The 24,638-nt window shown below is 35.5% G+C and overlaps 4 protein-coding genes across 8 annotated transcripts in view; 3 read left to right on the top strand and 1 right to left on the bottom strand.

Annotated features, from left to right (window-relative positions):
• LOC119073873 (G protein alpha o subunit) overlaps positions 1–8,749 on the bottom strand; it is a 40,467-nt gene extending 31,718 nt beyond the window's left edge. The window contains exons 1-2 of one of the 5 annotated variants that reach the window (XM_037179744.1): positions 8,538–8,749; positions 2,320–2,680 (exon numbers count right to left, since the gene is read on the bottom strand). In XM_037179744.1, the coding sequence (XP_037035639.1) occupies positions 2,320–2,437 (118 nt within the window). In that variant the 5' untranslated portion in view covers positions 2,438–2,680; positions 8,538–8,749. Of the gene's footprint in view, positions 1–2,319; positions 2,681–2,782; positions 2,799–4,805; positions 5,369–8,537 lie in introns of those variants that run through there. The other 4 variants (XM_037179746.1, XM_037179745.1, XM_037179747.1 and 1 more) reach the window with 4 other exon arrangements.
• A 1,896-nt stretch (positions 8,750–10,645) lies between these two features.
• On the top strand, positions 10,646–11,799 carry LOC119073879 (SAP30-binding protein). The gene is made up of 3 exons (XM_037179759.1): positions 10,646–11,302; positions 11,373–11,511; positions 11,584–11,799. Exons 1-3 carry the CDS (start codon positions 10,711–10,713, stop codon positions 11,759–11,761), a joined length of 909 nt encoding a protein of 302 aa, XP_037035654.1. The 5' UTR covers positions 10,646–10,710; the 3' UTR covers positions 11,762–11,799.
• Positions 11,800–12,525: 726 nt separating this feature from the next.
• Positions 12,526–15,746, top strand: LOC119073903 (NADH dehydrogenase [ubiquinone] 1 beta subcomplex subunit 7). Its single transcript, XM_037179793.1, has 3 exons — positions 12,526–12,744; positions 15,331–15,499; positions 15,578–15,746. Exons 1-3 carry the CDS (start codon positions 12,621–12,623, stop codon positions 15,660–15,662), a joined length of 378 nt encoding a protein of 125 aa, XP_037035688.1. The 5' UTR covers positions 12,526–12,620; the 3' UTR covers positions 15,663–15,746.
• Positions 15,747–18,502: 2,756 nt separating this feature from the next.
• On the top strand, positions 18,503–24,417 carry LOC119073870 (1-acyl-sn-glycerol-3-phosphate acyltransferase delta-like). The gene is made up of 7 exons (XM_037179741.1): positions 18,503–18,556; positions 18,644–18,806; positions 22,530–22,567; positions 22,627–22,961; positions 23,030–23,440; positions 24,014–24,161; positions 24,223–24,417. Exons 2-7 carry the CDS (start codon positions 18,664–18,666, stop codon positions 24,306–24,308), a joined length of 1,161 nt encoding a protein of 386 aa, XP_037035636.1. The 5' UTR covers positions 18,503–18,556; positions 18,644–18,663; the 3' UTR covers positions 24,309–24,417.
• The last annotated feature ends 221 nt before the right edge of the window (positions 24,418–24,638 follow it).

The following is a 24,638-nucleotide window of genomic DNA, read 5'->3' as shown; positions in this document are numbered from 1 at the left end:
TTACATTTCACTCTACCGTTCGAAAATAACCGTTGAACGTAGTGGAAAATTTTTCATTGTTCTCACTATTCTCTGCGAAATTTGCTAAAACACCAAAATAAATTAGAAGAAGAGTTGTCAGAGCAGTTTAACGATAACAAATTTCCGCATATAAAAAATCCATCCATCCATGAAAATCCATCCATTCATGCACCCTTAGATTCCACTATCAGGGAATTATATGAACCAATCCAATTAAATCCAATTCTCTATAATACACAGGCGTTTACAAGATTGGAAATAAGGCGAGTAGTTGGTGCAATTACGAACCACTGCAAGCTTAGCAATCATATCCACAGAATAGATCGACCCTATCTGTTCTTGTGGTTTGGCGCCTGAGACTTGTGTACATTGTACATATCCTTAGGGATTGTCCGCTCTATACCAATCTCAGGTTTCACATCTTCGGGTATTGTGAGCTCCAAGATGAGGATCTACCATCATTAGATGGCAAGTGCCTTAACGACTTCTTATTGAAAACAAAGAAATTTCCCTAATAGAAGTAGTAAGGTCAGGGAATAGGGAAAAAAGAAGCTTTGACATGGGTTCCCACTTCTCATTTGAAAAAAACTCCCAAAAAGTAATCTATTTAACTGCACATGTGTTTACCACAAGTAAATCAGCATACAAACACATACGTGCATGTTTAACTTTTCAGTAGTGACAGCCTACACTTCACGGTGTGCCTGAACCAATTTTCAGTGATAACTTTTGTAAATCAGATTTCTTTACTAATTTGCACGGCGCATCGGTTGAGAAATGTGGATTTTACAAATTATTTGGACGACGAATATGCAGCACATTGCGGATTCTATCGACCTAAACAAATTCCTAAATCGAAATTTCTCACTCGATTTCGATGATCTTGGATACGTCGTCCTAAGTATTGTCACGACTAGTTCGTATGGTGCCTAAGAAACAAAATCAGAAGGGAAATTGTGATTTGCAAAAATTATCCATTAAAATCGGCTCAGACATATCATAGGTTTGCTTTGCTACCAAGTGGAACATTGAGCAAAAGTGGTGAGAATGAACGACGAATTTAATTTGAAAATTTCCACAAAATTAATCGTATGACCGAGACATCAACGCAAGTGGTTATCAAATGTAATCGAAATTGATCTTCATTTCGACAACAATTCTATTTTATTGACATTGACAGCATTTCCATGAACATGAATATAACATGAATATGTGCGTGCATGTCTATTTGGGAAATTGTTCCTCTTTAACACATTTTCTTTTTCCGATAAGATGATTATCTTCATATAATTTTTCCAACTATAAATATCTACACAACAGACATTGGTTTAACCCTAGTGGCGTCGGGTCAAAAAACTCATTATCACAATTATCTATTTTAGAATGTAATTGAATCCCTTGCTTCCTCAACAGTTCTGTAGAACAAATCTTTAACTCGCTGGCGACATAATGTTATCGTCTTATGTAACAAGCTAATTATCTATGATAAATAATTCAATTTGCTTTTCTGGTGCCGTATTTAAGACAGATTAACTTACCGAGTGGAATCAATGGGATACCGAAATGTCAGAATCCTGAAACTGATTATCTCTTCGAATAGAAAAATAGAGAGGCTATTCGCCTAGTCGGTTGGCCTGTAGAGGCGCCACATTTTTTATAGTACTTCAATCTCACTGGACTATTTTTTTGTGTAACAACTTCACATAGATTCATTCCCATGGAATGACGCAGCAGTGAAGTTTGTTCATGAAAAAATAATTCAGTGACAGCAGTTTTTTGTATGAAGAAAAATACTAAATTGTATTAGATTTTACCCTTAGTTTCTAAACTCCATTCTCCTATAGGGAAACGTCTTTTGGAAACTGCAACTCAAATGTAATAGATTTTTGTAGAACTCACATTTTATTACATTTTTAGTACATTTCACCATAGAACTACTAATGTCACCGATCTATTTTTTTGAAAAACCAACTTTTCTTTTTTTTTGTCCCTGCGTCGCTATTCTTCTGATGTTAACACGTGACATTTCATGGAGAGTGAAGTTTTTTTCACCAGAAAATAGAGCGCAAAAATTCATTAAACAAAGACTGTGGCGCCTCTACAGGCCAACTGTGGCTTCCTATCCAACTCAATCATTTCTACAATGAAAAGTAAAAGACATGGCTAGATCTTCAGGTGTAACTCAGTTGTACTACAGGCTACACACGTCTGGAGTATCTGATCAGGTGATAAGATGTTCAAGAAATTGGTGTCATATGCTAAAATAAACGACTTATTTTGATACACAATCAAACTCACCTAATAACAAAAGTTTAATATCCTTAGCCGCTTGAATTCCATCTTCTTTAAGATTCCGTTCGATCAATCTACTGCGCGCTGCTGCCGCTCGTTCTTCAGCTGACTGTGCGCAGCCCATTGTGCGTATTGCCTCTACGCAAAACGTTTTGGAAACTAATTACTTCGGCCTCAAGTGGCCGAATATCGATATTCACAAAAAAGTAGGTGTAATAGTGGTTTTTAAACACTGATATCCGCTTGTAATTACTGGTAATTCACTTATAGTTTAATTGTTCCACAAATTGGTTCGTTCTTTGAACTTTTTTTTTTGTTTTTTTGTTTTTTTGTTTTCACTCTTATTTGTTCTTGTTATAATAAATCACTGAAACGGAAAGATTTTTTTGAATTCATTTATTTGACATCATCAAACTAAAAACAAAACAAAACAAAAATAGTGAAACACGAGAATTGGGGACGGACAAACTTTTTTGAGGTTTTGATGCTAACAACTATTTTTACATCGACCACCCCTCCATTTAAATATGGCCTTGCTCAATTAATGAAGAACTAAAATTAGTGAAGTTTAATTTGGGTAACAAAATTTTTTTCCTAATGAACTAGAACAGTAAGTGGATTTCAAATCGGTTCGAATTTTTGGTTGAATATTTTCACGTCACCCGATAAAGAACTCAAATGTTGGAATAAAAGTAAATTTAAAATTCTGACGATCCAAAAAAAAATTATTTGTGAAGGAATTACGAGTTAGAGGTGATATTATAAGCGTAACACAGCAAAGTGTCAATTTTTTTTGATTGATGAACGTTCGCATTGCACGACATTATATCATATGGAAAGTAGAATGTGCGAAGGTCGTACGCTTAGGTAATTCTAACAAATATCTCTTAGCAGATACTCAATACAAATTGGAGAAGGGTTCGAAAGAAAATCAATGAATTCCAATTCAATAGAAGTTTAATCGACCTTGTTTTGCTTCATATTTAATGTATCAACCTGAACGTACAGCTAAACGGCAGACAATATACTATTCATAGCTATGAATGTCTGAATTAACGAGTTTTAAATCAATCAATTTTATAGAGAGAAAAAACAGCAGACCAAACATCAGAACATCATTCCATATATAAAAACAGAATGTGACATCATTAAATGACATAAAATTCATTTGGTAAATCGAAACAAAAATTCTTTTAGTCTAACGATTACATTTTGCTTTTTTCTATTGGTGCAACGGCGATAGATGATGACTTATGACCTACATAAATTATAATGTCGAGAGTTGCATTTGGTATGATATTGAATGACTGTTGTGATGTTTGTTTCTTCTGTGTATGTGCAATGTGAACGAATGATTTACAGTACTCGTATAACATATGATGAATGAGATCTGTTTTATAATAATGAAATTGAACACAAAAAAAAGTGTTGGCTAAATCAAATACATTTTTTTTTCGTTCGTGTACACAAAAATGCACTGTAAACGAGTTCAAGTAATTCATAATACCGAACCGACGACAACACACTATTGCAACAAAAAACCACACACATATGGAATAATGAATAATTTAAACAAAATATAAACGTGTCTGACATCCTGTTTGCTAAAACATCATGTTACATAGGTACCTAATCGGTAAAAATACACTAAACACCACGTTCACAATGTACTAATGTACATTACATGTTGAGTGGTAACTATACCGCAATACAATAGAATATCTAATCAATTTTAATGGCATTGTATTTTAGGAGTCTAGAGGTGTCAACCTTTGATGATCGTAGCGGAATTGATGAATATTTAAAGTTAAAATATGTAAATAACAGCAGCCCAGCGCTCAACTATTCCACCCATAACAGTGTGCAAAATGAACCTTTGATTCAAGCTTAATGGCAAAAATCAAAGTGGAAAAATTTATTTAAATGGGCAGTGCCCTGTTGAATGTAGTGCGCTAAAACGGATCAGAGAAACCATCACTTATTCGAGTATTGTACACACTATACGAAATAAATGCGCAGAATACGAAAAACGGAATGGAATGGAATTAAATCGCTCGATTTAACCGTATTCAAAAAAGGCTTTGACTTGACACGGTTTGTTTAAAGCATAATCACGAAAATTATGAGTTAAATTTTAGTTTCGCCCGTAAAATGGTAACATTTAAACGCATATCATAACGACACGTTGTCCGACTAAGTAAAACACCCCCCAAAAATTCTATGTATTATACACGGTTGTTCGGAAGAAGAGAAGCAAAAAAAAGCGTCAATACATAGGGGTTTATTTCATTTAACTACCGTTCTTGTACGCATAGAGGGAAAATCGATATTCGTATGACAAGCAATATGTTCGTGAGAAGAAGAAAAAAAAATTCAATCTTTCGACGGATTTGTTTTAACTCAAATTTTGACTAATGTTTCAATAAAGGAAATGAGAATGAAAATTCCAGTCCTGATGATTCAAACATTTCTTAACCATATAACCAACCAACCATATATTGATTTTGTTTTTAATGCACAGATATCACACACTTAACACGATGTTTAGCTATCAGCCAATGGTAGTAGCACTTAACAGTAAATCTTTTATTCTTTCTACTAAATTATAAATTTTGTTTAATTGCTATTGGGCTGCACTACGAAAATTAATCCAGTCGGATATAACAGAAATTATGTCAAATGAATAACTTTGAATTGGTATAACTTTTGCACCAAACATCCGCCATATTTATCGATATACTTTTCCACAAACTGTTGAAAGTTCTTTTTTTTTTTCTTCTCGCACGTATTTTATTTCACGGCTTGTTGTGCTATATTCTTTGATCCAAATATTTATGAAAAACCAACTAACAAACAAATCAACTCAAATCGAATTTAACTAAACTTTATGCGGATGTATGAGCTATCAAAGAACCGTCACATTAAGCAACAATTTCGATTAACAACAATAAATTTTCTCTTCTTTCATTTAATTTTTTTTTCAAATTTTCATGGACAAGAAAATTTGGAGCCGCCCTAAAAGCTCAATACAAAAAACTGAACCGGGGAGAAAAATATCATTTGAGTTACAGTCAGTATAGTAGCTTCGATTTTACTTTTTGCATTCTCGGGTCGAACGAATCGTTATGCTGTCGGTTTTTCCATCGGCTACATGAATATAATATACTAACCATGACGCATGACTGGAATTTCTCGTACACTATACGATGTAAATATTCATTCCTTACTTTTCCATCGCAGAATGAATACATTTTACATGTGTAGAATGAATGAGACTATATACGATATTAGGTATAAAATGTATGAAACTTGTAAGAACTAAACCATTCCTCCAATAAAACCACATACGAAGATTTATAAAATGTACACAGAAAATCATCGCATATATTGGAATTATTATATTTTCTTTATATGTTGTACGTATATACACGTCATTTGTTCTGGTTTAAATATACAAAAAACCGAAGAATAAGTCGAAATCATTTTATAGACTAAAGCAAATTCACGGTGTACACAAATCTACTTTCCCTCATACCAATTACATGATTTCCATAAATAATTGTTGCTATACTTATGTGACATAATAAGAAGAGAGGAGTTGAAAATCGGAAAAATTCCACATTTCTACCTGTTACGAAAATTTTTGTTCATCCAAATGATATTTTTCGTTCGTTCGAATTGGAGCAAAATTAAATTCTAACCGAAAAATTTGAATTCGTTTAGATCATATTATTGACATCTGTGTGGTATACTTTAATTGTTTATCAGTTTCATTGTTTATGTGGAATTAATCTTGAGAGTTCATCTGTATGGAATCTAAAATTTTAATTAGTAAAAAACGTAAATTTACGAAACAAACAGTCCATTGAACTGTGACCCTGTTAAGCAACATTTTCAGAGAATGACTAGTCGTGCAATAATCGAGGCAATAAATAAGAACGAACTATAACGCATGCAATATATAAGTATAGTTCAGGTTGTGTGTTCATTGTAGAAGTAAAACGTAAAGTTTGTAGCTCTCGACCGTCCCATATTCCGAGAAATTATATTACTGTGGTGCTTGATGAATTTCAGTTTCTAAGCGCTACATTTATGTTGTGAACTATTCAGAAAATTGTGGTTCCACTGGAGCCGTTACCAACTAAAAGCGAAACTTTGAACATTTCATTAGTTGGCATCTATGTTGATGCTTAAAAATGATAACCAAATCAGTTAGTTTCGAACGTACTCTGCATTTTGTCTAATTTCACATCAATTTCATCAGATACTTATGTACACGTACAGGGTACGTTAGTGGAATTTAGACATGAATTTGCTTCAGCTGCGTTCTAAAGCTGATTGCATCTAAACATTTTCGTTAACTAAATGAATTTTGAACACAATGGTCATTTACCTAATCATAAAATTACTAAAGTTACCCCCCGTTCGTCACCATTCAAATATTTATGAATAACATCAAACTAAGCAATCAACAACTTACTCTCTCGAAGTACTCTCACTGACTCTCTGTTAATCCTTTAGCAAGTGTAGTCTTAGCAAATGTATCATGATATAATCAATCTGCTACTTCTTCTGTTCAAAATATCACCCTGTGTTTGGTACAAAGTCGTCTTCTTCATTTGTTCTACCATTCGTTTTACTGTGTAAGACGAAATTAACCGTAGATCATCGCTGATTTTTAACCTTGCTGTCGAAAACAAATGACTAGCTTCAATGCAGAAATTTGTCTGATAAAATAAACGAAAAATATTTTTTTTTTCGGAAAAGAAAAACATTTCCCAAAAACCAAATGGGAAACTTATACAAACAGACATCGTAAAATTTATATGACTAGTTGCCATAATTTATTAGGAAACAAACAACGCTAGATGAACTCTAAATAATTGATTGCGACGTTACGAGGTGAATTTCTCCACTGTATGCAGCTCATCATAATTCTGTTATTTTAACAATAAAGGCGACAACCGAAATAAATGTTGGTAGCACCCAATTGAAAATCGGTCGTGAAGTTGATAATGGTGATGGTGATGATGATGATGTATCGGAACAATTTTAAAGTGTAACTATAAATACTGTACATATATATGCAACAGCACTCTGGTGGAAAGACGATAGTAGAACACAATTCCAACGATACGTATGTGTAGCATACAAACTTAAGTGGATAGTGTATCGATTTGTTTATACGTTGTGCTCTTGTAACTAAAAAGATAATGTTGCAGCGCGTTTCACACGCCAGTTGTTTCTTGCCATAGATTAAGTCACTATGCAAGTCGTCAGTCATTCGAAATGCTATCAACTTTCCACCTTCGTCGTTGTATATAAATATTATATTTATAGTTACACGTCAAAGTGGTGTTCGACACCTCATTATCATCGTCTTAAAGACCAATTTTCAATCGGGTGTAACTAACACTTAACTGCATGCTGTTGCAGTTAAAATAACTATGATGTGTTGCATGTTGAATGCGTGTGTCATTGTTATCGACAGTCACGACAAACTCGGAGCTGTGGATCTTTTGACTTTAATAGCAAAATTTATGTTAGGACTACTGTACTAACTATCGATCAGGATAAAAAAAATTTAACAGAACAGACAGCAACCCGTGACCATATGGCATAATGAGAGAAGGAAATGATTTTAGAGAAAATTATCGAATCCGTCATTCTGATGTTCACTGTAACTAAATGCCGAAAATTTCCTCCTTATAACAACCTTAAAATATCCACAACATGAGTACTCGAGTCGTTGTGCGCATAGTAACACAATTGAACCTGTCCGTAAAATTGGGTAATAATTATACGTTCCATGAGTTCTCTCACGTAATTAACGTATAAATCTCGAGAATCATGTAAATTCTAAATGCGAGAGTCTTTATTTTAAGCACACTACTTCAGAGTTTGCTATTGTATCAAAGTATCCTGCGGCTACAATATTTATAGGTTTCATGATTCATGTTGATTTCATTAATAACAATCTGGAGTCCGCTTAACACTGACAGTGTTAAGCCGCTCGTATGCATGTAGTTGTAAATATAGTAACATCCAACAAAACCTCTACATCTTTTAATTGTAAAATTACTGTTTGTGATGCAAATAAATAAAAATTAATTGAACAAATTGTGGTTAATTGAATCAATATTTGGTTTAAGACGAATTCAAAAACCAGAAAATTTATACACAAAACTGTCAAGGCAGATGAACAAACACCTCACAATACTAACCCGATCAATCACTTGGAACATTCACTTTCATCAGATTCACACTCACTTACATTACTTTCAACAAAGATTACTTTTGATTTATGTATTTTGCAAATTCTGTAAAACTTCCATAAAAATTAGTAATTTTTCACTAACCCGCCTTGAAAAATTCAATAGGACTACCAACGCGCTACCTGTTAAATGTCATTGCCGCAAAGTTTGAGTTATGCGTCGCCGTTTTATTGTTTTCTTCTTCTTTAGAATGGGCATCATTTTTTGAAAATTTCAGAATAAGAACTTAAGGAAAATCAAGGCTATTCGCCTAGTCGGTTGGCCTGTGGTCGTGCCTCATTTTTTTTATAATACTTCATTCTCACTGGACTTTCTTTTGTGTAACAACTTCTCATTGATTGATTCCCGTGAAATGTCATACATAGCAGTGAAGTTTGGGAAAAAATAACTCAGTAACACATAACAAAATGCAAAGTTCTGAAAGAACAGGTTAAGACAACCACGAAGGCGGGTTACACCAAATTTTAAAAACAGATAGAAATCAAGTTGAAAAAAATATTTTTCTCGAAAATTCAGAATTTTGTTTTTGTTAAGTTCCATTTTACATAAACTTCACAGCCGTTGACGCAATTGTGTGTCACCGCCCTAGTGATCAACTCAGCGTTGTCTTAACCTGTTCTTTCAGAACCTTGACAAAACGTACAAAAAAGTAATAGTAGTTGTCGCCGTACAGCGTGTTGTAAAGTGAAACAATTTTTTCCAGCTCAATGTCGTTAGCTTCCTACAAATAGACCTTTTAAGTTGATAAAACGACTAGATGGTCTGGAGGGATGAATTGACAGCTGACAGCTGCAATCGGTTCGCTTTTCATTGATTGTGTTCACTTTCGTTGAGTGACAGCTGTCAACTGTCAACTCATCCCTCCAGACCACCTAGTCTTTTTTTCAACTTAAAAGGTCTATCAGATCTACGGATTGCAGTAATAAAATATAGATCCGGACGCACTTTTAGAATAAAAATCAAAAATTAATACAAGATTGACTTGTCCATGTGTATGCATTCAAAATGGTCGCCATTTTTGACGGGGCATTATTGTTGGGAATTATTGTTATTGTTGGACATTACCGTTTTTGTCCAAAAAAGCTGGCGTCCTCTAGTGACAGCAGTTTTTTTTATGAAGAAAAGTACTAAATTGTATTAGATTTTACCCTTAGTTTCTAAACACCATTCTTCTATAAACTTTACATATCTGGAGTTTATCATAAGCATAAAACTGTAGTCGATAAAAAAACATCGATAAAGAGTATTTGTAAGCCCACTATCTGTTAATGTGAGTATGAAATCGACAACTTATTAAGAGAGTATCGTGACCCAGACCGATTCTGCGATTCGTTAGGTAAAATTTCTTACTTTCCATTTTGATTTTTTGGCATTTCATCCGTTGTCGAATCGATGAAACGTGCATAATTGTAGATGTGAAATATAGATTCAGTGTTAATAAAATCCTTGATGTTTATTACTGGGCGCCGATTCTAATGAATTTAAGAATTAGTAACTTATCAAGTGTCACCTTAAAAGTCACAAATCGTAGATTTAAGGTGTCAACTTTCAAGTTACGAATTCTTAAATTCACGAGAATCGGCGCCCACAGGTATCTAATAGCAAAGTTCTATAGAACAGGTTACGTCACTACAGGAAAATTTGGCTGCCACCACCCAAGCAGAAAAGGCAAAGGTGTCGTAACCTGTTGTATACAACTTTGCCAAATAGATCAAAATTGTGTCTTTTATGACCTGTTGAGGCACCGCAATTTTTTCACTACTCCATTCTTTCCGCTCTATTTTTTGGTTATCTCAACTCTGGATAGATCTGGATAGAATTCCTTATAGTACTCAACTCACTGAAAGATAAAAACTGCAAAATCTGTTTCTTATTCTTCAAAAACAACAGAAATGTCACGCTTTGAATGCAATTCTCATACGAAAATTCAAATTTTCAGATTCGACGAGTTAATTTGCGCCAAGCCATCTGACATACGCTGATGCCGCACAATACTGTACATATGTACTGCTCGCGGTATAGACCCTGCATGAACTGATGTTCAAGAACAAGATTTCCTGTCAAATGTGTTGATGGGAAAACGTATCATTAATCTCAAACGTTTCTTAGTGTTAACATCAAGATGAGTTCCAAAAACTCAGCTCTAGCATCACTTACAGCTACGTATACGGACAGTGAAAACGAAGACGAATATGATTCGCATTCAGATAGTGAAAGCACTTCCAATTCCGAGTACCCAGCGTCAACAAGTACTTCGCCGAAGCAAAAACAGGAAAAATCACCCGCGGGAACTAGTGTAACTCTTGCTGCGTCCAAATCGACGCGTCGCCTTGTCAGCTACAACGACGACAATGTTATTTCAGACGACGAAAACGAAAATGTGTCACCAAACATTGAAACAATTAACATGGAAATATCCGAAGAGGAAGAGACGTCGCAGGAAAAAGCTGACAGAAACAAAGCGAAAATCGATCAATTTGCCGAGTATGGCTTCAGTTTACCAGCTGAACCGAAAGGCAAGTGTCCACAAGAATTGCAGGATAAAATCACAAATATGCACGAGAAGATGAAGAGCGGCATGGACATGAATAAACTGATTCAGGAGCGTAAAGAATTCCGGAATCCGAGTATTTACGAGAAATTGATTCAGTATTGTGACATCGACGAATTGGGAACGAATTATCCACCGGAAATCTACGATCCACTTCAATGGGGTAAGTTTGCTTTGAAAACAAATTTTTTTTGCAATTTAAATTCATTCCCCGGTCTGCACTTGTGTTTCAGGAAAGGAATCATTTTTCGAAGAACTGGCCAAAATACAAAAGGCCGAAATGGAGAAGCGGGAGAAGGACAAACGAGAAAATATCAAACAGGAATTGGTACTGGCCGCCACTAAAAAGGCCGAAGAAGAAGCCAAGAAAAGGTAAAAACGATTTAACATCATCCGCGAGAGAAATAACAAGAAAAATGCTAAACTTTCATGATTCATGTGCAGGAAATCGAAATGGGATCAGCCGGCCCCAAGTGCTGCATTAGGCCAAACTGTACCGATACTACCAAAGCCGATTTCGATTCCAGCTACCATTCAGCCATCCATTACAACTAACGCAACAGGGACGAAAGGAACTGTAATTTCGGCATTCGGATCGCTGCCCAAGAAACCTAAAGTGTAGCTAAGTTAAGTTAATTCTATTAATAAAAACTGTATATTATAAACGCCGGTTGGTATCATTACGACATACGTCCTATAGCGTGCAGCACTGACACTCTTAGAACAAGCTTAATTGGCTATCAGCTGTCATATGATTATTCTGTTAACTCTACTTCATGATCTTCATAATACTTAGACCATTTGAAGGAATGGGTCGACCTGGAGTTCTGGAAGCCATTGAATACTAGGTATGGCCAAAGGATAAAATTTGTTCTGACGGATTTCGCTTGTCTTCGCAACAACTTTCAAAACAAATGAGTATTTATTATCGACAAGCGAAATCCGTATGAGCTCCTGTGCGTATGTTTTGGCCTTTTCTAAACTTCGTTGCGAAAAATCGGAGATGATTCATAATTCATGGAACTTTTAAAAAGATTCCTTCAAAGGGAATCATGCATTGAGTGTTGTCTTCAGAGGAAAAAAGGCGAAAGAAATACGAACGGTAGGTAGAAGTCGTCTGGGATGAATTATGAAGAGTCAAGACCTTAAGATTCTGTATTTTCCTTGCTTCGAGCAGCAAAAATACCTCAATGAATTGTACCCATCACCTCATAATATTACCTGCATCACTCTACTTTTACTTCCTCGATATGCCTTCAATCTGAAGAAATTCTGCGAAAATTTGCAATTTACCACGTCTATTGCTAGCTGAGAATCGATACGAGATGGCGCTCAACACGGTCTAAAAACGGGGTCGTAAACGTCGTAAATGTCACGATGACAGTGACAGTTCATGTTCCTTTTCTTCGGACGAGAAATATATCGGAAAAAACATCTCATTGCAAAATCAACTCTTCGTAAATAATTGAAAATTAACAACAATGGGTAATGTCCTAAACAATCCGATAAATGTGCCTAATCCTGCGGAGATCAAGGGTCCTCATTGCATGAAGGATCCAACATATGATCCGAATTTTGGCTTTCCATCAGGTCGTAAGGAGCGAGGTTTGTTGATCAAATATATTTTTCATAAAAATAATCGGTTCCGTGATAGAAATGTTCCTAAAATTCTCTGTGAGCTATGATGCTATGCCTCTTCGGCAGTGGCAAAACTACACCGAAATAAAGTTATCAATTGTCGTTTTTATGGTGGAAAAGTCAATATTTTTTAAAGGAACTTACGTAACGAAACGGTACACTCGATATTCTCATCATGTTGAATCAAAACAAATATCGAATTTTGATCCGAATCGAAATTGTAGTTTCTCAGCCAGCAATAATAATGACAGAAATTGTCTATCGCTCCAATGACAGAATAATTAACTAGGAACTTTTGATTTTGGTTTTTCGATGATTATTACATAGAGGCTACGATAATGTTTTCGATTTTCTAAAACTTACCAAATATTACCCAGGCGTCCCGCTTGTCCGAAATGTCCGAAATTTTACACATTTGTCCGAAATTGTCCGAAATGTCCGAAATTTTCTTCAAGATCTGACCGGATTTAAATATTGAAACTTATAAAAGACTCTACAAAAAAAAATCGCCTGCGGCGCGCTTCATACATTTTTCAATTATAATTTCCATGTACCAATTCTTTGTCTTAAAATTTATGAGGGAGTAAATTAATTTTACGTACATATGTACATATGTACAACCCTTTGAATTATTTGAATTAAGATTCGTCCATCAGTCAACAACAGTCATTCGCTAATTAAATAAGTGTTTTACTAAAAACGATTTTAATTTGATTAAATCGTTACTGAATTTGTTAAGGGCAGATTCCGCCAATAACGATCTGTTGCGTTACAATTTTTAAGACTAAAAACTCTAGTTTCAAGAAAAAATCGTAGTTTTAGGCATTAGACTGATCCTTTCTCTATTGCCTCAAAGTGTTAAAAATTTGATCTGAGGTAACTGGTCATACAAAACTATTGCAATTGGCGGAGGTCTGCATTTTCAAACCCTTATTCTACGGCGATCTCCGCTATCAAAATTTTTTTTCCGCCAACAACGGATTTGTTCACGCTCTATCGTCTAAAGCAAGTTTTTTTTCGTTCACCATAGAAACTCAGGCGATTTTGATAGACGATTTTACAGATTTTAAAATTTATCATCAGCGAACCGGCGAGCCGCCATTAACTTAAACTACTTTCATTTCACTCGTCACAATCCGAGCCTCCACATAGATATTTTAATAATCGATGAGATAGACACGCTCTCCTGGTTTCTTCAGGATAACTTTAACTTCTGAAGGCAGTCAAATTCAAAAAACTCTGCATCCCATATTGACAAATTTTTAAAGATTTTTTATTCAGTAAGGGAACTATCGATATTGTCGAATTTTTTAAGTTACTTGGAACTAAATAGAAAATTTGCCTGCCTGTGGCGTATCGAGCTTCGAAAAGTAAAAATACGACTGATGTTTTGAAGGTCAACGTATTAGTAGGCATCTAGCACAAATTTGAAGTGCGAACAATAGTACATTACTAAACCAGTGTATAGTATGGCGTTTTACTTTACGAGCGAGGGAAAGGGTTTAAACTAGTGAGAGAAAGGCGACATTCCCTCACTAGTAAAGTAAAATACATTTCTAAGCATTAGTACAAAATTTTCTGCGGTAAAAAAGTATGTTGCCTGGAAGTTCAACTAGTTTTATTTGAAGAAAGCCGTTCTAAAACTTTTTCTTTCTTTTTTAAATATTTTCAGCCAGGTTTCAGTTAACCCTCAAATTGAACAATACTTTTAGTAAAACATTTTTCAAGTCCTATATACCACTTAATGATCAATTCATGTCACGTCAAAATATACTCCAAACAAATTTTTGAGTTTAGAATTTGTCACCAAATTCTGCTGATATAAAACGTTGAAATTTGGTGAGGGAATGATTTTAAATGTCTCACAGACTATTCCTATTGCGATTCTTTAATGAAAACTGGAAAACATTTGTCCGAAATTTTTTCTGGAAATGTCCGAAATTTTATACAAATTGTCCGAAATGTCCGAATTTCGGACAGAGCAAAATTTAGTGGGAGGCCTGATATTACCGAAATTTAACTAAAATTACTGAATTCATCGAAAAGAATTTCGGTAAATTTTTTGGGTAAATTTTTAGTAATCTTTAGCAAATATCCGTAATTTCGGTAAACAAATTTATACGTGTCAATAATATGCCCTGGTTAAATAAAAGAAAAAACAGTAGGACTGACTGCTCGTAGTACACATAACAATCGGAGCTTTCGGTTCCATTGAACAATTCAAGAAAGTTTTTAAACTCCGAGTTTTCAACATCCATCGCCTTGATTGAACTCGGCACGATTAAGCTTTCTCGTTTCATTAGTTCCTGTATTTTGAGATAGACGAACTTAAATTAGTTGTTGAAACTCATTAGGGTCCGAACATATATCGATAAGATTCAATTTATTCATTTGAAGGTCTATGACATACGAACAACCTAATGCCAACCCTAATGCTAAAGTTTTACCGTGTTTAGTTTTCTTATCCAATTAATAAATTTGTAAGATTTGAATTTAAGCTCCTAATGTTCCCTTTAAACAATAAGTTAACCAAAAAAAATCTCTAATTTTCAGTTATGATTGCAACCCAAGCAGAAATGGAATCAGCTAAAATTCCAATCGAGGAACGCGATTATTGTGCACATAAATTAATCGAATACCGCGCCTGTCGTGCTGACGTATTTCCATTTGTGTATAAATGTCATCATGAGAAGCACGATTATCTTAATTGTGAATTCGATGAGTAAGGACACAATGATAACAACTTCAGGATGTGAAAGAGCACAATCTAAGGCGTTCACTTTTTCTTTTCTTTTCGTAGTTACATTCTTCGCATGAAAGAATTCGAACGGGAGAGACGACTATTTGAACGCCAAAATCGAATCGATAAACGTAACAGCGCTTAGGTGGCATTTGTGTTATTCAATTCGTACATACGAATGTGTGGTAGTAACATTTCTTTTTGCAAATAAAAAATTTCGTTCAATTTAGGATTTTGTATGGAAGATATCATTCGTTAATCCAGAAAACTGTAAATAATGTAGGGGTGAACGCAAATACACACCATGTGGCAACACCATACAATCACAACTAAAAAAAATTGGCTTTTACACTCCGACCCCTGACGAAATAAGATAAAATCAGTCATACAAATAGTGACAGCTTATTCGGAACCGTTGGCACCAAAGTATTTCTTTTTTTTACAAAAGTAAATCTTTTGTGGCAATCGTCAAACTGAAACAAATTGTTTTCGTAAAGATTGACTAGGAACTATACCAATGAATAAAAAGAAGTAGCATTTCGATATTCGACCCGAATCTCATTTTTGATACTTGGGAATTCAACTTACACCGAGAAAGAAGAAGGTAATTGAACTTGAATTTGAGAAACCGGAAATCTATATTTCATAATTGGGTGGCTAAAGTTATAACGCAAATTGCTACAAAAGAGATTTTTTGCGGTAAACGAAAGTCCTTTTTCACAAAAGAGAAACGTTTTTCACGAAAGAATTCCGTTTCGGCTTTTTTCTACGTGAATGTACATTCGTCGGTTTTTTTTTCACTTGAAGTTGAACTGATTCACGAAAAAGTTCATTACATGGTCGGTTTAATCGGCGGTGCATTTCGATCAATGGAAAAATTGTTTGACGATCTCTATATATACATGCATGTTTCCAAATGATTTATTTTTATTTGACGTCAATTTTAAATTTAGGCTATGAAAAACTTTAACAAATATGTTATTAGAACCGGGTGCCAACAGTCTCTTATACTGTGGCTAATAGCACCTGGTGCCAATAGTCTCTTTATGATAGTAAGGCTAATCGCACACAGTGCCATTTGCCACAGTATAACAAAGAGACTTTTGGCACCCGATGCTATTAGCTACAGTATAATAGAGGCACTATTAGCACTCAATATGAAAAAGTAGATTGGAAATATAGGAAAAATGAAACTTTGAATAAAAAATCCGGAGATTTCGAAAATAAAGGTGTTTTGCACACAATCGATGGAACGTGAAGGTGTTTCGTTCGATCCTAGGAAATTCATTATTTTGCGAAATGTAACATAAACGTTCGATACTAGGGAACTCATCTTTTTATCAAATGTAAAGTTAAGGCGGATTGTTCGATCCTAGGTAACATCGATTGCACCGAATGTGGCTAAGAATACCAAAATTACCGAAGTACGAGCGACAGTTTCTGATGATGCAAAAAGTGAAACGAAAGCGACAGCAAGATACCCAAGCTGTGAATTTGAATTTTTATTGAGTTTTCAGCTTAATTTACTGAATATACTGTTGTAAGTTTTAGGGAATTTTTGTGAAAATTAGAAAAAAATGGGAATTTTGTGAATTTATAGAATTAATTCCCAAATTAATATTAGGCTCTGATTGGACGTGTAGACTTGTGGCTAACCTTAAATACTACAGCAATATTATCAGTGTAATAGTCAGATCTATAACTTCATTTGATCGAAGCAGGAGCGCCGACTTCCACGGGTAGCCCGGGCAAATTTACAAAAAAAAGTTTCGTCACGTGGGACTAATGATCTGACTGTTCTATCTTGAAATACATATTTTTCTCTATTTTAAAAGTTTCTTATAATGGGTTCCCTCAATGCGACTGAGAACGTCAAACCTCGTTGTATACAAGAACCTATGCTGTGCGCACCATGCATAATAAAAAGTAGCTATATATTATTAAATAGCATAACTATCTTCAAATCGAACTCGAATGAATGTGCAACAAGTGCAAAGAATTATTCGAAATTTAGCTACGTTATCTATTAAAGGTTTTTTTTTAATCTCATTTTTATTTTCAGTTATCGATTTACTTATCGACTTATAGACTATCATGTCATCACGGTAGTGAGGTGTCGTGGCACAAGTCAAATTTTCTTAGGAACTGTCTAGTCTATTACATAGAATGTAATGAGCTATATAGGTTGATGGTGGTTTCAGGGCGATGGGAGAGAATTTGGTTAGCAGTTAAAAATAGAGAATATTGTTGAACGGGGAGAAAAGTACTTTTTCGGAAAAGTTGGCAAATTTTTTGGGCGGTGACCCAATGGAACGCATAGCTTGAGCTGTTTAAAGAGTCTTGGACGTCCTCCTTGCCACACAGAACTAAACAACATTCTGCAAAATGCTTTACAAACTGCAGCAATTCCATCTAAAAGAGAGCCAGAAGGCTTATTTCGTGACGATGGAAAAAGAGTCGATGGAATGATTTTGGTACCATGGAGCCGAGGTCAAATGTAAGTTTGGGATGCGACGTGTTCAGATACGTTGGCGCCGTCGTACATTCGTTATTCTTCATCAAAGAACGGATCAGTTGCCGAAAATGCAACAAAAAAGAAACAGACAAATACAAGAAACTACTCGAGCGGAATTATATTATTCTTGCTTTTGCAGTCGAAACTCTTGGGCTTTGGGCCACAGAAGCTATCAATTTCATCAATAAAATCGGCAAGATGATTTACAATGCAACCGGCGAAAAAAATGCAAAGAAAAACAGAGAATAAGTTTGGTAATTCAAAGATCTAACTCAACTTTCAATGCTTCAAGTCAATGAAAGAAATTTTTTATATTTTGTAATTACTTTTTGGAACCTATTTTCATGTCGTCAACTCCATTGTTTTCTTCGAATAAAAAAAATCGCTACTAGACCAAACACAACGACTTGCGTCCCCACTATCTATTGAGAGGTTTTCCTTGACTGAATTAATTACATTTTGATGCATTTAGCAAGTTGAAATGTTGATGTTGTTTCAGTAATAAGTTGCAGGTCGTGATAACAGTATAAGTGTTTGTATCGAGACGTTTTAAACAGTTCAACAAAAGAGAAAAGTTAAAATCAATGTGTCGTTGATTTCTCAGCCCACCGAGAACATTAAAATACAAAAAATGAGTTTGTTAGCTGAAATCAAGAGTTCGAACGCAGTTCACTTATGCTTTTGCATTACTTACTTTATATCCGGCCTGATAATCAATATCGTTCAATGCATACTGTTTTACGGATTAAGACCGATTAATAAACAACTATATCGTCGTATTTATTTTATTTATTTATTTATAGATCAATAAACAGACTTTTTCAGCCCAATAACATATTAATCTTAAACTAAAAAACACAAATTATCATAACCAAAATCCAAATCCAGATCATTGCTAATTTCTAATCCAGTCACATTGTTAATCAGTTATTAAATTTAGCTCTAACCGTTTTCTTAAACCAATCAAACCTCCCATTAATTATATCAACACCTGAGAAATATTCGTCGTGATTTTCTTGCATCCGATGAAGAGGTTCATTACGCACAATGTTGCTGCTCCACTGTGGGGTATAGAAGACCCGATTGTTTTGTCGAGTCTCACGACTTCTATTGTGGTACGAAAGTTGACGAATTAGAGAAGAGTCAATCCCGTCATGAATCAGTTTGTACAAAACTATCTCATCATTTTCCAGTCTCCTGTTCGCCAGTGAATGCAGTTGGAGGTGCCGACATCTATTTACGTAATCTACTTTCGGGATTCGAAACTTGTAAAAGAACATACGCGTAAATTTGCGTTGAACCTTTTCAATGATCTCAATGCGATCTTTGTATATCGGATTCCAAACTGAAGCACAATATTCAAGTCGGCTTCGAACAAGCGAGTTGTACAGGACAAGCAAACTCTCCCTAGACTTAAAGTATTTACCACATCGAAAGATGAAACCGAGCATTTGATAGGCTTTCCGTGTTGTCATGCTTACGTGTTCTTTGAAAGATAATTTATCGTCGATCATAACACCCAGATCTAATTTCGAACGTACTCTTAGAAGAATGTCGTCTCCAATTTTATATTGATATTCCAGCCTGTTGATTTCAGCTTTGTGGGTGAATGACATGATAGCACATTTTTTGACATTCAGGTCTAGTCTGTTCAGGGTACACCATTTGCGCAATTGATTCATTTCCAGTTGAAAAATGTAGCAATCCCCGCCGTTGTCAACTTTTCTGAGCAGCTTGAGATCGTCAGCGAATCCAAACGACGTTTCCAATGACTGAAGCAGATCATTGACGAATATGGTGAACAAAAACGGGCCCAATATTGAACCTTGAGGCACACCGGAAGTCGGAGTTATCTTTTTTGACTTTCCACCTCCAATTGACACGAACAACGAACGCTCCGATAGATAGGATTGGAACCATGTTACTAAGGGTTTGCTGAATCCAAATTTTAATAGTTTCTTGAGCAGAATGTCGTGGTCGATGCGGTCAAATGCCTTGGAGAAATCGGTGTAAAGTACATCAACTTGACCACCTTTCGCCATCGACTGGGAAACCGACGTCACGAATTCCATTAAGTTTGTTTGTGTCGACCTTTTAACGAAAAAACCGTGCTGGGATGGATGTATGTATTTTTTAAATTTTTCGAACAGGACGGTAAACAGCAGCTTCTCAAAGACTTTCGAAACAGCGCATAAAATAGAAACCGCACGGTAGTTCATGACATTAGATTTATCCCCCTCCTTGTAAATTGGCGTAATAAAACTCGTTTTCCATTTATCCGGAAATGCACGCTCCTTTAATGACTTATTGAACAATATCATAAGCGGCAACGACAACGAACGCGACAGATTTTTATAAAACATAATCGGAATATCATCCGGGCTTGTTACTTTATTGACGTCAAATCGTTTCAAGACATTCTCGATATCGTTAGCACTGAACATAATTTCACTTTCATTTACAGCACAATCTTCTTTCACAGCTGTACTCTCGACCCGATTTGTATCATTTAGATATACTGATTGGAAAAACTTCGAGAACAGGTCACAGATAGAGTTCCTGTCCGTCGCAACCTGGTCACCATACTTCAAGCAATTCGGCAAAGAGTTGGTCTTTCTCATTGACTTAGTAAGCGAAAAGAAACACTTTGTATTGGACTTGATCTTAGTTTCACAGTCGTCAATGTAGTTCGAAAAGCAAATCTTAATCTCCTGCTTCACTTGCTTTCTCAGAGTTGAAAAAGTTTTAAAGTTTGCAACGCTGTCATACTTATTTAGCTTACCTTTTGCTCTTTCTTTTTTTTTAATCAATTTTATCAATCTCGGCGTGTAAAAAACGGGAAAATCTCTGATTGAGCTGCGAACTTTCGGAATACTATCAATAATCGGTTCCAATATTTCGTAAAAACGATTGACTGCATCGTTTACACCAAGCTCATTTAGTTCCATTTCCCACTCAATACCTTGCAGTTGTTGATTTAAATCGACGTAATTGGCACGCCAGAAGTTCGTCTTAGGCGGTCTTTTCTCAACAAAATATTTAAGCGGACTTACATTCAAGGTTACCTTCAACGCTGGGTGATGATCGTCTTCAGCAACTATCGGCTTCTTACACCTTTCAATTCGAAACTTACTTGGCTCAATATCTGACAGAAGAAGATCTAACGTTCTACCCAACTCATTCCGAATCACATTTAACTGATTTAAGTTACAAAACGCCTGAACATTGAACAGCTCATGAGGAATTCTCTTATCGACCGTGGTCCGAGGATTCACTTCCGCTTTATATATACCCGATTCCTCATTCCACACTATACTGTCACTAAGGTTATAGTCTCCGAACATCGCAAAGGAATCACTGTCATCAGCAGCAGCAACTATCTCACAGACCTTATCAAGGTGTACCTGATACGCCATCAAGTCACTGTTATTCTCAACATATCTCACATTCAAATTCGTCTTCGAACCGTTCTCATGAAAAATAGAAATCCACACATCTTCCTTGCTAAGTTCCCACTCTTTTCTTCTCATCGAATGAAGATCACTCCTGATCGCTATAAGACAACCACCTCCCTTGCTCAAACCTGTGCTAGCTCTGTCTCTATCTACCCTGAAAACGACGTACCGATTATCGAAGAATTCACTGTCATACAAATCACTATTCAGCCACGTCTCGCATAGCAACAGTATATCGTACGAATTAGCCATAATCTCGGGTAAAAAGTCTGCGTTCTTCGTCCTCATTCCCCTAACATTCTGATAATAAATACTCAATTCACACCTGCTGCTCATATTAGCCACTTACGTCAGCACTTCAGGTTTCAAAAGCTATGGCCACAACCGAAATTTAGCTAGAAGCACTGAATCAACTTCGGAGGATATCACCCAACGTAAATAAGGAATTAGGTAGAATGCACGAAGAAAAAAATTTCACGAAAATTTACGATTTCTGCAACAAACTTTAATTGGTCTTACGTGTCGGTCTTACTTATTCTGTTGCAGAAGCAAACTCGAATTTTACACAATCTAAATGTGGACGATGTACTAGTATTGGTCTTACGCTTTTGGTCTTTCGATTTTTATCCACTTGTTGATTATGAATGTACCACTTGAATTTAGGCTTACGTTCTGGTCTTTCGCTTTCAGAAGAAGAAAAAAATAAAAGAAATCGATTTAGAAAGATCTATACCTGATAAATGATATTAGTAATAGCAAAATGATAAAGAAAATGATGTAAAAATACTTAACGAAAACTTGCCGAATTATGTGGAGATGTTCAATTGATATTGAGGTTATGTTCTCGTGCTGTCTTCGTTTCCGCAGATTTCGCACTTATTTAGGCACTAAACTAAAAACCTTCATACACTTATAACAAATCATACGTTCAACTTTACTCAGAATGTATTTCAGCTCAAAAAAAGTAACGGCCAAACGTTCAATAATCAATTTTCGCACGAGCTCCGTTTCGATTGTAAACACTTCTTCTTCTTCAGCTAAATCGTATTGGATATTACTTGATTTATTCACTACTTAGCCGTAAGTCTCTCTCTTATATCAATTTTAAATCATTTATGGAACTTTCCCTATACAAACAGAATCGGTATTTTTCGCCGATTGGTGGTCTGGCTCGAAATTGTATCTGTATTGTGATGAAGAAGTACGAAAACGATATTTGGGCAAAGAACATACACTGTGGCTGATGAATCATTCGTATGAAATTGATTTCGTAATTGGAGGAATGATGTGGGATAATGTAGGTGCGCTGGGAAATTGCAAAGCGTATGTGAAAAAAATTATTTCCTATTTTCCAACGCTTGGATGGGGCTGGAAATTCGCTGAGTATATATTTTTGGAGCGGTCATTTGAAAAAGATAAACAAATTATTGAGCGACAAATCAACGAAATTTTGGATTATCCGTATCCGGTGTTGGTATGTGATGACGAAACATTTTTTTTTATACAAAATGCATTCTATAAATGCTTTCACATAAAAATCAGCTACTGTTTTATGCTGAAGGGACCCGTTTTACTGAAAAGAAACACGAAGCATCCGTTAAATTTGCACAAGAACGTGGAATGCCTGCGCTGAAACATCACTTAATTCCACGGACAAGAGGCTTCACAACAAGTCTTCCAACGTTAAGAAAAAAATTCACCGCAATCTTAGACTTTAACATTGCATTCCATAAAAATGGACCGGTTGAGCCATCTGTTGCTAATCTAATGCATGGTCGTGGCGTCGAAGCACACTTATTCATCCATCGTGTTGATATGAAATCGGTACCAGACAAAGAAGACGAAGCTGCTGAATGGTTGCAGGAAATGTACCGTTTTAAAGATAAGATCCAAGACAGTTTTCATACGCACGGTGACTTTTTCACTGGCTCTGGATTGACACCAATTGAACCGGTTTGAAAACAATGTTCCGTTTTGCTTTTACCCAGGCAAATTACAACAGATGGCGCTGCGGTGAAGTGACATCAACGCCTTCTGTTATAATTTCTCTAGTTTTTTTTATCAATTATATTCGATAGATGCTAGGTGCCGATAGATCAGAGAAATGATGACAAATGGCGTTGCTTCCAGTGGGGTCAACGCAGCCCCACCTGTTATCATTTCTCTACAATAGATAAGGCTGGGTGCCTAGAATTTGATTCACTATTCCGTTGGTGCTGGATTCCTCAGTGGAATCATAGAAATTGTTCACAAAAGTTTGAAAAAATATTTCTTCTTCATATCAAATGATTTGATCTTTTGTCTTGAAGTTACGCCAGCCGACAGCCATCCCGATCTCGTCATCTTTTTTTAAATTTTTATTTGTAATGGCTAATTACTAATTCGAATTCTAAAGAGACTCACGGAGTAGTGATTCAGGTTCAGGGCATCGAACTCTATTTAACCCGCTAAAGCATGATTAGTGACGATTCATAAAGATCAGAAACAAGTTGCCAGGCAAATTGGAATTTTTGATTTTTGATACAGATCTTGGTACAGCGAACAATGGGAACATTACTAAACATGATATTTTGGACAATCGTAACGCTCCCACCAATTGTTTACTATTTAATTAGCCTAATGCTCAATGGAAAATTTTTGTACTTTTTCATTGGAATATCCATACTGTCACTGTGTAAGTGCCAATCGAGATTCACCAGTTTTCCTCAACACATTATTCTATTTCCAACTTCCAGTTTACATTTTGGTTCAAAGGTTGATTGGGACAACTAAAATTAGCAAGGGATCATCTTATGGTACCAGTTCAACTGCTCGGGAATAACCGCAACAACGCTGAATTTGCAAACAAAAAGTTAATGAAACGATTTGGCCGGCTTCTAATGGAAAATATTGAAATGACAGACTGTTCCAATAAAATGTGAATACAACCCGTTCTGATAGTGTTTGCATAGAGCCCACATTTCCAATGGAATAGAATATCTTAAAAAACATTGAGTCTCGTGGTCCGTATATAGTGATTAAACAGAGCTTTTTAACAACTAACTAACGTAGAAAATGTCAGTTAAAAATTTGGTTTGTAGAAATCATCAAAGAGCGAACATTTTTCCGCCTAATTTTAAGCTATAAATTTTCATTGCTCTTAAGAGTCATC

The sequence above is a fragment of the Bradysia coprophila genome, unplaced genomic scaffold (genome assembly GCF_014529535.1).
Source record: "Bradysia coprophila strain Holo2 unplaced genomic scaffold, BU_Bcop_v1 contig_138, whole genome shotgun sequence".
Classification (NCBI taxonomy): Eukaryota; Metazoa; Arthropoda; class Insecta; order Diptera; family Sciaridae; genus Bradysia; species Bradysia coprophila.
This window is presented reverse-complemented; position numbering and strand designations above follow the sequence as displayed.